We start from the raw sequence: 13,802 nt of genomic DNA on the forward strand, positions 1-13,802 counted from the left end.
AATGTTTATTGATGCCAGCACTTAGTCACGCATCCCCTCATTTTTTAAATGAAAAAAAAAGAAGAAAAGCCTGCAAACCACTTAGAATTGTGTGGTTTCATTCAAACAGAGAGTGGACACATTGATACAGCAAATGCATTGATAGAGCAAATTCAGTTTAGAAAATATTGAAGAAGAGTAATTTAGAATCAGCAACCTTTTGCAATACTGTACAGCCCCAAGGAGATGTGCATGGGTTTCTGGGGTAGAGCAGGTGGGGAGCAGGTTGGGCCAATGGTCTATCCCCCTATAGTTTGAAGGGATTGGAAAGCTATGGGGGCATGGTACTTGCCTATACCTCTGTTTGCTGGCTCGAAGAGCTGGGTGTAGCAGGGAAGCCAACATTAGTGAACAGTTAGGCTGGTCAGTCCAGCTCTACTAGAGAGAGTTTTGATGGGATCTGGACATTTCTTTTCCTTACTTTTTAATAATCTGTTTCAGGACCTTATTGCACTAGAGTACCTTGTTCTAAGACCTGGATAAAATACTTTAGTGGCGTTCTACTAAGAGGTTTGTCACTCTATGCTGTCACAAAGAATCCATGTAACCAACCTATTTGTTAATAGGTCAAAATGTAATTATTAGAGGTTAATATGTGTTATGTATGGTGTTCAAAAAATGAGCCACAATGAAGTGGTATGTATATACATATAGGTGCGTGCTATTTTACTAACTTAACAAAACAAAATAATAATTCAGAGCATAGCCAGCAAATACCATTTAAGAAAAACCTATCTAAGGCACAAATATTGGGATCCCGTTACATTATATGGCCATATATTGCTCGCTGCTATGTTAAAGTAAAGTAGGTCATCAACATTTCAATAGTATCAAGTATATTAAAATTATAAATTACAATTTTTATTTTTCTAAGAATACATATCCGGATCTATAAGGGCCTTTTAACAGCGAATTGAGATTAATAGCATAATTTTTTTTTAATTGTATGCTGAAGCGTATGTTTCATTGTTTGGAATGCATTCAATAGTTATTAACAAAACAGTCCTTTTCGGTGTAGCTATGATGCAGATCCAAAGCCGTAATACAAGGAAGAGAATAAATGCCATAACTGCCCGGGATAAATAGGATTAGCATTGGAAACAAGAGTATTGCTGCCTTCTTTTAATCAATCAATATGCACAGCCTCTTGGCTCATTATATCTTGTCTCATTCGTTTAGATGAAGCAATACACAATGTATAAAAGTGTTATTTTGGCGATATCTTGCAATTGAATTCCGAGTCAGTTTTAATTGAAGGAACAATCCGTCCAACTGTCACTTTAGTCATGGGTATGTAAACACTATTACAAAGAACTCTATTTTAAGAAACATTTCCCCTTTTCGATTAAGTAATTTCCTGTAACCCTACGAGTAAAGAATTTGATATACAAAGCAGATGGATGGAACTAATCTATTACATACTTATAATGCAAATTCAAAACTAAAATCCTGTAGGAGATATATTTTTACATACCAGGGAATCTATTATTAGTCAAGGGAAAAGAAAATAAACAGAAACAGCATTATACTATTATAATGTTTAAAAGGCAACTTGAATCTGAGCTCCCACCTTCGGGAGAATAAATATGCTACAGCAAAAAAAATTATTCAAAAAATGGTATAAACTTTTATACTCAAGGCATCATAGTTAACATTCTATGCACTACATTATAACACACTACTATTAATTGTATTCATTAAATAGCTCGGTATATGAAATCTTCATTGTTCTTTGGTTGCCCAAAAACAAACTATTTATTTTGATGAAACATACTTTTTTGTACTGCTCAACTGAAAGATGACGGTGGTCATCCAGTGGTAGGATTCAAATTTAATAAAGCTCATTTTCTTACTTAAAGAATCCATGTACGTGAATGATACCTGCATTGGAGCTACATTCAACCTTAACCTTTGTCCAAGTTGTCCCCAGCTGAGAACGTTACAAATGCATGATTTGTACCTACTTTCCTCTCACTTCTAATGTTCATGTTCCAAACCTTAAACCCAGTGATGCATTCAGACCTAGGCTGACTGAGCCTAGGGTGGCATCTCCAAGAGGACAAAAGCTCCTCTACCACATAGCCAGGGCAGATGGTTATTGGGTGATCAGGAACACCCCTGTTCCACAAGAAGTAGGGCTCTGATCTACCTTGTAACTGGCCCATATTCACTATGGACTACTGTGCTTAGGTGGCGCAGCCTCCATATTGAACTTACTACTTAAAATATTACTTAAAATCCAGCTGGGATATCATGGGTGTTGATTACTCAATTCTTGTATTCAGGTTTCAAATTATGCCAGTAATCCGGTCCTACATATAAGATACTGTATATCTTTAACTTAAGCACGTTCACCAGGATGTATGTGCTGTGTAAGTACCAAGTTAATCTATTCATTTACTGATGTTGGTCTGTGTCCAGGTAGAACGCGCATTAACACAATAACAAGTGCATATTTTTAGCGGCCGAGAAATGTCTCACTCCCACGCAAAATGATAAGAAATGTCTGACTTGTCATAGATACCAGCGGACCTAAATCCTTTAATTATCAGTGTGTCACAACATTCAAGGGATATTAATGAACTGTGTCTGATCTTTAGAATCATTTCGCTTCAGAGCTTAATGCCAAATACACACAAGAGCACTGTAAAGTTCAGTATTTTTATGGTACTGCAGCAGAAAAGACAACAGTAAAACTAAACATCTTCTTTCAACAATAACTGTTTAATCCACTTAATATATAATTAAAATTAAACACAAAAATAGCTCCAAATTATAAGTGTGTTGAGTTTTTTTTTTTAATCTTATAATAAAATTCAAATAATTCTGGTTCCATGAATCCCCCTAGGGTAATCTGAATTAATCATGATTATAATTAAAATGGCTTTCACCTTCACAGCTCAAACAAAGTGGGTCTAATCAAAAAAATCAGCCATTGATTACAGTAACATCCAGAGAAATGATAATGGCTTTGCATGATTGACTAGCAGAATGGTTTAAGATGTACCATGATGTGAACACTATTAGAGGACTTAAAGATAAAGTGATACAGCAAAGTTTGTAACCAATGGCTTGGGTGCACAGATTGGCTTCATTTTGAGGATTACCACACTGTCCACTGAACTGAAAAAATCTAACAAAAGTATACATTTCATGAAACACAATAACGAAGGGACTATGCAGTTTCATTAGTGCATGTAGTTCATATGACATGTTTTCCTAACAGTTATTTAACCAGCATGGCTACTGTACCTAATACTAGTGATAACACAGCACAGATAACTATAGGCAGAACCCTTTTTATTTAGGTAATGGAATAGTAACAGCTGAAAGATGTTGTATCTCTCTGAACCAGGGCCGGCCCTACCATGGAGCAGAGTGGGGCAATTGCTCCAGGCGGCACTTTTGAAGTGGCGGCACTTTGCCGCCCCAAGCACCGGCTCTCATCACACTGAGACCATTCTACATGCAACATTAAAATCAAAACCGATAACCATACCTAGGAGCACCATGGGTTTGACCAGGAGTCTCCGTGTGAAGCACTACATCCCAGAGTCTCCGGTCTTCTTTCTCTGGGCAGTGGAGTGGCCTTTGGCTACACTCACTTTCTGCCCATTTAACCTCCTCTTCCTAGGTAAATTGGGCAACCTTTGCCTCCATGAGCAGCTAGCTTCACCCCTCACATGACTAACCACATCCACATGTGGCTAATCCCACTTCCATGCAAATCTACTCCCCAGAAGAGGGAGAGCTCTGGGGGCCTAACATGGGAAGCTCCCAGCTATATGCCAATAACTTGAATTCAATATACTGTATAAATAATTGAGGTGTAACTTTGGGTTTACATGGAAAAAAGGTTGTATATCTAAAAGCCTGTAAGTCATATTTGATGTTGCTAACAAACTTTGTGACTTTTTTTTAATCGTTTCAAAACATTGTTATAATAGAAGTACATTATCACCGGCGCATTGTAAAATTATTATTATTTTTAAGTGGGAAATCTAAGCCTGTTTTAATTATTCTCTCTACTGACAAAAGTCTCCTTTATTAAAATCATACCCTTTATAAAACATGAACTCTGAAAATGATGAAAAAAATCTATTGTAACATTAAATTCCTTCTAGTCTTTCATCATATTACAAGCATAATTGCAGTGATTATCTAATGCAAAAATGTCCAGGATGTTATCAATATTTATTTAAGCTTGCTAAAAAAATGTACATGCTAATTGGGGTGTTATTTTTTTTAAGCCTCATCTGATATCCCACTGATAAGGATTTAGAATTAATTATTTGTTCTATATTTTTAATGAAGCATTGGTATAAAAGATAGTATATTACACCCTTATATAACCTTATTACCATACCTGGGAGGTCTCTGGGTTTGACCCAGAGTCTCCAGTTGAAGCACGGCTTCCTTGGGTCTTTGGGTGTTTTAACCCAGAGTTGTGCACGACTGTGTGGATACAGGTTCAAGGATAGAAAGATAAAACTTTCACTCCATGTGTGAAATCATGCATATAATTTATTAACCAGCTCAAGATACATGACATGCATAATAATCAACTAAAAGAAGAACGGAACTAATTATGGTTACATCCCTTCCTGCACTGGGAGACCCTCAGAGCTATACGCTGCTTCACAGTGCGAGATGGGCTGCAGGGCTAGACGCCAAGCATCGGAAACCCATCCGTGACTCAACATTTGCTGGTCCCACTTTTATAACATTTAGTAGTACAAAAAGAGTTTACGTTAAATCTATTAATATAATACCCTTCAAGTTCTAGGACAATGTTAGCTGTGCTCAGCAGCACTAGAGCCTTCTACATGACATCACTTTGGTTTAAAGCTAGTATTATACCTTTATAGACCAACATCATGGTTACCTTTGCTCAACAATTGACTCTTACAACAGCATGCCTTCATCACACTATTAACCCTTTTGCATCACAATTCTCTTCCTGGCACTACACTGGGTCACCAAATGGAGATACATTACATGCATAATAATCAACTAAAAGAAGAACTCAACTACCCACCCACTTACATTCTTTATCCAGCCCCATTAGTACCCCAGTTCTAATATCAGAAAAAAAGAAAGGCCAACTAGATCAATCAGGTGATTCCTATATATTCTAAAGAGGCTGTGCACATACTTCAAGAAATTCAAATATTTTTTTTAACTAAGTGAGATTAACTCTAATACACATACAATTTGGCTATTAACGGATTTGTTTGTTAATTTTTAGTTAATGGGGATATTTAATAACATAAATATATGATAAAGCCTCACCGTGAAACATGTGAGACTTCTCTGCACTGGCTTTGTTATTATATAACTATTTTTCAATAAACTTCATATTTTTATACCAAAGGGACTTCTGTGGATTCATCAGTTGGAGTATGAAGATGTATTCATTTGCTCACACTTTTCTCTCTATTATTGATATTTAATAGCAGACTAGATGGACTCAATGGCTCTAATCTGACATCAAATTGTGTATTTCTTTTTCCCTACAAACCTAGGTCATTCTGAATGAAATTCAATTCAAAGTAATGCATTCATCCCACTCGGATAAAAAATATGACCTTCATTTTTAGTCTTTATTTGAATTTGTATGGCTTAGTTCTGGCGTGAGATGGAATAATGTACATCGACTTGTAAGAACAATCATTTTGTTAGGCGTGATCGAATGCCAGAATTAGGGTTTTGCGGAGATAGTGCTTGATGTTTCCTACTAATGTATGTAGATAAATTACCATGGTTCTATGAAGTGCATCTTTAGTGTAAGTTACACAGCATAGAAATGCCTCTTTTTAGTTATCAATCAAGTAGTGTGTCAGAACCAGAGACGGAGCGTAGCGCAGGATCAGGTAACCAAAAGGCTTTAATGAATAAGGTAGATTTAAACACACAATTCAAAAGACACCAAGCACAGTACCGTAGTCTAGCAAACAATTCCAGGTTCAACAGGTAAGCAGCACAGTTCTCAAAGCCTGAGGCGCAGTTCCAATTAAAGGGGCAAAGGCAGGTAGAGGAATCCAATAAAGGGTAGCCAAAGTTCAATCACCAGAAAGTCAAGCAGGGAACATCCAAAATCTTCAAGCAGAAGGTCGTAGGGTATCCACAAGGAACACGGCTCAACTAGCAAGCAACTAGTGTAGGATTTGCAGGGTCTTTATAGTGTTTCTGATTGGAGATCCCTCCCTTGCGCACCTGATCCCCCTCAGAGCAAACCTGGTCTCCTCCCCTGCACACCTGATCCCCTTCAGAGTAGACCTGGTCTCCTCCCCTGCACACCTGATCCCCTTCAGAGTAGACCTGGTCTCCTCCCCTGCACACCTGATCCCCTTCAGAGTAGACCTGGTCTCCTCCCCTGCACACCTGATCATCTCTCATGGGCATGGCAATGAGTATGGGAGCGGGAGGCAAGCTCCTCCCCCTCCCTTCCTGATTAGCATCTTCCCTCTGTCCATCTCTCGCCTCCGGGGTGTAACCACGCCCCCCCGCCACGAGGAAAGCGCGCGCTTTGGCTAAGCGCGGTACGCGGCGGAATCGAGGCCGGGGATACGGCCTGCCCCGCGGACGGGCGATCGCGCCGCGAGGCATCTGACGCCCGGGATCCGCTCCCCGTGACGACGACTCCCGCCGCGAGGTAGGTAACGGACCCCGGTCCTGACATACCCCCCTCCTTACAGACGACCTCCGGGCGTCTCTAGGACCCGGACGTCCTGGATGTGATTGGTGGAATTTCTTGAGTTTCGCAGGGGCGTGAATGTTGCAGTGAGGTTCCCAAGTACATTCATCTCGGCCATAACCTTTCCACAAGACAAGGTATTCCAAACGCCCCCTACAAATGCGGGAATCCAGAATCCTTTCAACCTCGAACTCCTCAGATCCCTCCACACTAACCGGAGGGGGTGGTTGGCCTTTTCTTGGAGTGGATTCCGGAACCCAGGGTTTAATCAAAGAAACGTGAAAAGTGGGATGGATGCGCCATGATGGAGGAAGTTGTAGACGAACTGCCGCAGGACCCACCAAGGCCGTGATGGGAAAGGGTCCATGAAACCGTGGACTCAATTTCTTTGAAGGACCTGTAGTCTTGATGTGTGCTGAGGAGAGCCACACCTTATCTCCCACTTGATAGGAAGGGGGTTTACTCCTGTGTTTGTCGTAAAACTTCTTATGATCCTGTTGTGCTTTACGAAGCGAAGTCTTTAATATGGGAAGGATCTGTTGCAACAACTGAAGACGGTCACCCACTGGTGGGGCATTACGGGCTGGGGGTAAGTCGATGAGAAAAGACGGATGGTACCCATAATTGGCCCAAAAAGGAGACATGCCTATAGATTTCTGAGTGTGGTTGTTATAGGCAAACTCCGCCATGGGCAACAGCGGTAACCAGTCATCTTGCTGATGTGTCACATAACATCGCAGGTATTGTTCCAGTATCTGGTTGATTCTTTCTGTTTGACCATTGGTGCTGGGATGGTAAGCAGAGGACAGGCGTCTCTTGATTTGTAATCCTTTACAGAAGGCGGACCAGAATTTGGAGGTAAATTGGACCCCTCTATCAGATAAGATTGAATGAGGGATACCATGCAGGCGAAAAATGAAGTTAATAAACAGATCGGCCGTTTCCGCTGAGGTAGGTAATTTGATGGTGGGTACGAAGTGGGCCATCTTGGTCAATCTATCCACCACGACCATGATGGTGTTGTGTCTTTGGGATGGAGGTAAGTCCACTATAAAATCTACGGTTATGTCCTGCCAGGGTCGCTCTGGAACGTGGAGAGGCTGTAAGAGACCGGCGGGTGGAGAGTTACTTCCCTTGGAACAGGCACAGGTTGAACAGGAGCGGACGTATTGTTGTATGTCTCTTCTCATGGTAGGCCACCAAAAGGATCGGGTAGCTAGTTCTAAAGTTTGTCTTTGGCCTCCATGTCCGGCTAAAGGATGATCATGGATGTACTGAAGAACGGTGTTACGTGTTAAAGGGGGAACGTAGATTTGACGCCCTCGGTAAAACAGTCCATTTTCGGCTTGTAAGGAGGAGGTTTCCGAGGTGTCGCCTAGAACTCGACTGTGTTCCCTAAGTTCTTCTACCATCGAAGAGTGAAGCGCCAGAAAGTGAGATGTGGGTAGTATGGTGTCCGTGGTGGGGAGTTTGGCGTCTGATTCGTACAACCGGGATAGGGCATCAGCTTTAGTGTTCTTCGTACCTGGACGATAAGTGATGTGCAATTGAAATCTCGTGAAGAAAAGGGCCCATCGGGCCTGTCGAGGGCATAGTCTCTTGGCTTTCCTGAGGTATTCGAGGTTGCGATGATCCGTGAACACCGTGATTGGATGGATGGCCCCTTCTAGGAGATGTCGCCACTCTTCCAGAGCCATCTTAATGGCTAGGAGTTCGCGGTCCCCCACACTATAATTGGTCTCTGCAGGGGTCAGTCGTTTAGAGAAAAATGAGATAGGATGTAAAGAGTCTTTCTCCCCATCACGCTGTGACAGGATGGCACCCACCGCACCCTCTGACGCATCTACTTCCAAGTAGTAAGCTTTCTGGGGGTCAGGGATCATCAGGATGGGAGCCGTTGTAAAGCGTTGTTTCAAGATTTCAAAGGCTTTTTGGGCTTGGGGGTTCCATGAAAACGAAGTCTTTTTCTTGGTTAAAGCGGTGATGGGTTGAACTATACGGGAGAAACTGTTGATGAATCTGCGGTAGAAGTTAGCAAAGCCTATGAACCTTTGTACGGCTTTCACGGAGGTAGGTACTGGCCATTGAAGGATGGTAGTGATCTTCTTAGGATCCATCTCAATCTTTCCGGGAGTGAGGACATACCCCAAGAATTCCACTCTATCAGCTTCAAAAATGCATTTAGACAGTTTAGCATATAGGTGGTGTTGCTGGAGACGTTGTAACACTGCCCGGACGTGTTCTCTGTGCTCGGTGAGAGTAGGAGAATAAATCAAAATGTCGTCTAAATATACTATGACGAAGGTATCCAACATGTCCCGGAACACATCGTTCAAAAAATGCTGAAAGGTGGCAGGAGAATTGCATAAGCCGAATGGCATGACTCGATACTCATAATGGCCATACCGGGTGCGGAACGCCGTCTTCCACTCGTCCCCCTTGCGGATACGGACCAAGTTGTATGCACCTAGAAGGTCGATCTTGGTGTATATCTTAGCGTCTCTGAGTCGATCCATCAGCTCCGGGATTAATGGCAGTGGGTATTTGTTTTTAATAGTTATGTGGTTGAGTTCTCGATAATCCACACAGGGACGTAAGCCTCCATCCTTCTTTTCAATAAAAAATATCCCCGCACCTGCTGGGGAGGTGGAGGTTTGAATGAAGCCCTTCTTCAGGTTTTCGTCTATGTATTCTTTGAGAGTCTTTAGTTCAGGTTCTGAGAGTGGAAATATCTTTCCAAACGGTATGGCGGCTCCTGGAAGAAGGTCGATGGGGCAGTCGTAAGGTCTGTGGGGTGGCAGTCGTTCTGCCTCTTTGGGATCGAACACTTGACTGAACTCTTTGTATGAACTGGGTATCTTAGGTGCTTCTATCCCTTCTTCTCCTTGAACTGTTGCAATAAGGGAAGACGAGAGACAATGTTGTTGACAAAACCTTGACGAGAAAGTGACTTCTCCAGATGACCAACGAATGAGGGGGTCATGTTGCCGAAGCCACGGGAGACCCAAGATCAGGGGAAACAGAGGAGACTGGACGAGGTTAAAGCTGATTACTTCGATATGTCCGGGACCACTGTATAATTTGATAGGAACAGTCTCTAGGGTCACAGGACCTGATGTAATGGCTCTTCCATCTACCAGCTGGACGGTTAATGGACTGGATTTTGGACGGGTAGGGATCTTGAAGGTCTGGGCCAGCGTGATATCCATAAAGCTCTCGCTGGCTCCTGAGTCAATGATGGCGGTGGTTGAGGTTTCTTTATTTTCCCACTGTAATGAGACTGAAATGGATAAATGCCGGGAGGTACCACTCAGTAAGACAGGAGTAATCAGGGGAGTCGTCTTACCTCGGGCGGCCAACTTGGTACAGTCACGAACGATGTGTCCTGGTTCTCCACAGTACATGCAGAGATTGTTTCTCCTTCTTTGAGCCTTTTCGGACTCAGATAAGGGTCCCCTCGTCAGCCCGATCTGCATGGGTTCGTCTCCCGAGGTGGTTGGTGAAGGGTACCCCGCTGGGGTTGTCTGGGGACGAGTGGGAGTACGAGTAGTCCATCCTGGTACAGGTGTACGTTCCATTCTCCTTTCACGGAGTCTCCTGTCCATTTGGGTTACTGTATGTATCATGGCTTCCAAAGTATCAGGGGCCTCTACTCGGGCTAGTTCATCTTTGAGGGCCTCGGCTAGGCCTAATCGAAACTGACAAAGTAGGGCAGGTTCATTCCAGTTTATTTCGACGGATAAGCGGCGAAATTCGGTGATATAATCCTCAACGGGTCGGCGACCTTGACGTAGGTTGTGGATCGCCGCCTCGGCGGTAGCTCTGGTATGGGGGTCCTCGTATAAAATGTCCATGGCTTGGCGGAATTGGACCCAAGTGTCCAGCGCAGGGTGTTGAGTCTGTAGGAGATGTTGGGCCCAGGTTAGGGGGCCTCCGGACAACAGGGAAATAGCGGTTCTCACTCTAACAAAGTCTGTAGCATAGGTTCGGGGTTTGAGTACAAACAACATTTCACATGATGTAATGAAGGCTCGGTATTTGCTGCGGTCTCCATGGAATCTTTCGGGTAACAGTACCTGCGGTTCAGGGGCTGCTGCAGCACCTCCTCCTGGTTGCTCCATGGGTGGAACAGGGGGTGGACCCGCTGGAATAGGAAGCGGCCCCCCCTGTAAGGCTTGTACTTGGTTTTGTAAGTTCAGTTGATGGTCTTGTACCCCTTGCAAAGTTTGGGCAATAACAGCTATTTGCTGGGTCAGAGCTTGGATAGCGTCCATCATTCCTGCAGGCTCCATATGGCTTGCTAGTTTTGTCAGAACCAGAGACGGAGCGTAGCGCAGGATCAGGTAACCAAAAGGCTTTAATGAATAAGGTAGATTTAAACACACAATTCAAAAGACACCAAGCACAGTACCGTAGTCTAGCAAACAATTCCAGGTTCAACAGGTAAGCAGCACAGTTCTCAAAGCCTGAGGCGCAGTTCCAATTAAAGGGGCAAAGGCAGGTAGAGGAATCCAATAAAGGGTAGCCAAAGTTCAATCACCAGAAAGTCAAGCAGGGAACATCCAAAATCTTCAAGCAGAAGGTCGTAGGGTATCCACAAGGAACACGGCTCAACTAGCAAGCAACTAGTGTAGGATTTGCAGGGTCTTTATAGTGTTTCTGATTGGAGATCCCTCCCTTGCGCACCTGATCCCCCTCAGAGCAAACCTGGTCTCCTCCCCTGCACACCTGATCCCCTTCAGAGTAGACCTGGTCTCCTCCCCTGCACACCTGATCCCCTTCAGAGTAGACCTGGTCTCCTCCCCTGCACACCTGATCCCCTTCAGAGTAGACCTGGTCTCCTCCCCTGCACACCTGATCATCTCTCATGGGCATGGCAATGAGTATGGGAGCGGGAGGCAAGCTCCTCCCCCTCCCTTCCTGATTAGCATCTTCCCTCTGTCCATCTCTCGCCTCCGGGGTGTAACCACGCCCCCCCGCCACGAGGAAAGCGCGCGCTTTGGCTAAGCGCGGTACGCGGCGGAATCGAGGCCGGGGATACGGCCTGCCCCGCGGACGGGCGATCGCGCCGCGAGGCATCTGACGCCCGGGATCCGCTCCCCGTGACGACGACTCCCGCCGCGAGGTAGGTAACGGACCCCGGTCCTGACATAGTGTTTGCGGATGATTAGAGAGGAGATGCCATTCAAATGAAATCAAGAATATTTCACTTTGTCCTAACCACTGAATACCTCAAAGTGAGAACTAATAAGTAGCTTTTTATTTTAGAAGCCTTATATATCTATATTTATTTCTACTGTTGTTTGGCAGGAAAGAATACAACGGTGATAGAGTACGTTATATAAGAATGTAAAAAGCCACATTTACATAATATTGTGACAACTGGAAAACAGTTATTCAAAATGCTAATCACCATAGTAAGTCAGTGAAATTTGGCACATTTGGCTTCAGTTTAGCCATCAAATAACACATACATTAGAATATTAGTTTCAATTTCTCGATCTGCTATGTGCGAGTGCTACAGAATTTAAGAAATCAAGTACTTATTATTATCTTTTATTTATACTGTGCCAACAATCTATGCAGTGCTTAATACAATACATATATTTAAACAGGAACCCCCATCACATTCTTATTAGTATTATTGAATTGCTCAATCTTTGCCATTGCCATAAAGAATCAGCTCAGTGTTGTGATTGAGCGGAGAAGTCACCTAAAATATTACATGGCTGACAATAATGGCAGCCTCCAGGTCTGAAAAGTTTACTGAAATGAAAACAAAAAAACTTTTTTTGTCAGCACTGACCTACATTATTCTATACAGCACTGGGTTTTATGCTTAAGGAGAAAATATATATATATTTTTTTTGTTCCATTGGACCTTCCATTAAAAATTGAGGTTCGGATTTAAACATAATGAAGTATAGAGTGATAAAATTGTGTTTTTGTATTTTATATGCAATATTAAAGAGCATAAGGTCATTTAAAAAAAAAAAACTATTATGCCTCTTGATATTCTTTGATGAAGAGCCAGGGGTTTAAAACTTTGGCGTTTTGTTCTGTCATGAGGCATTTATGTTGTAAATATATTTTTTTTTCCTAGTTTGAATATGTGCTGTCACTTGCTATTTTTAAGGATACTATTGCATTGGGGGGGGGGATTTTAAAGCCAAAACAAAAGTCAAGAATGTTGCAAAAATATTCAAATGAATTAAAAGTATTTACAAAAATATTGCTATCAAATAATACTACAGATAAAACACATATGCGGTGCTAATTAATATATGGAGACTTTAATCTATAAACAATTAGCTAAAGAGGAAAAAATATGAATATCGCATTTAAAAATATTCCTGTGTCAAAGTAGAGATATAACTGTTTGGTGTTTTTTTATTTGTTTAAATGCTTGATTTCATATTAACCATCCACAATCCACAAATGTGCACATTAAAGGCTGTAAGTTAATAGCAAACATATAAAGGCAAGTAGAAATTATATTTACCTGTAGGAGCTCTCCCAATAACCAGGTCGGGAGTGATTCGGCACAGATGGGTAGGGGTATCATTGATATGGCGTTTAGCTACAATGTAAAATAAGCATTATGTTTCATTAATGCTAAAGTAAAGAGGGACATTTTAAAGTTTTTACAAAAGCAGACCATTTTAATTATTTAGGGCACAGTCTAGAACTATCGACTAGATATCGACTAGCGGGAATGAAGAATTTACATAGGAGGTATAGGTTCTACAGAACTCAGTGAATGTCACAATCCTGCCATACTTTTAATATGATTCCGGTGCGTATGAAATTAACCAGTTAGTTTTGGCAATCAATTTTGTATGATCTAGAACCAGAATTGTACAGCTCTGTTTTAGAATGAAGTATTTCCCATGTAGTGATAAAACAGTTGTAGGTTTTACATAAACTAACATAAAACGGCTGGATTTTATCATACATATATGTTGTATTTGACCATTAAAATCAGATGATTAGATTTGTTTGCTACCAGACCTTACAGCACTTTATAGTATAATTTTGGGGCAATGAATTAAAAAAATGGCAAGAT

At 42.2% G+C, this 13,802-nt stretch overlaps 1 protein-coding gene across 2 annotated transcripts in view; it reads right to left on the minus strand.

Annotated features, from left to right (window-relative positions):
- The window catches only part of SHISA9 (shisa family member 9), a 107,965-nt gene that overhangs the window by 49,346 nt on the left and 44,817 nt on the right, over positions 1 to 13,802 (minus strand). Inside the window, exon 3 of one of the 2 annotated variants that reach the window (XM_053470446.1) lies at positions 13,239 to 13,316. The exons of the other annotated variant lie outside the window; for it this stretch is intronic. Within the exon in view, the coding sequence (XP_053326421.1) occupies positions 13,239 to 13,316 (78 nt within the window). The remainder of the gene's footprint in view (positions 1 to 13,238; positions 13,317 to 13,802) is intronic. 2 annotated transcript variants of the gene reach the window in all.

This window comes from Spea bombifrons, chromosome 7, assembly GCF_027358695.1.
Source record: "Spea bombifrons isolate aSpeBom1 chromosome 7, aSpeBom1.2.pri, whole genome shotgun sequence".
NCBI classification, from domain to species: Eukaryota; Metazoa; Chordata; class Amphibia; order Anura; family Pelobatidae; genus Spea; species Spea bombifrons.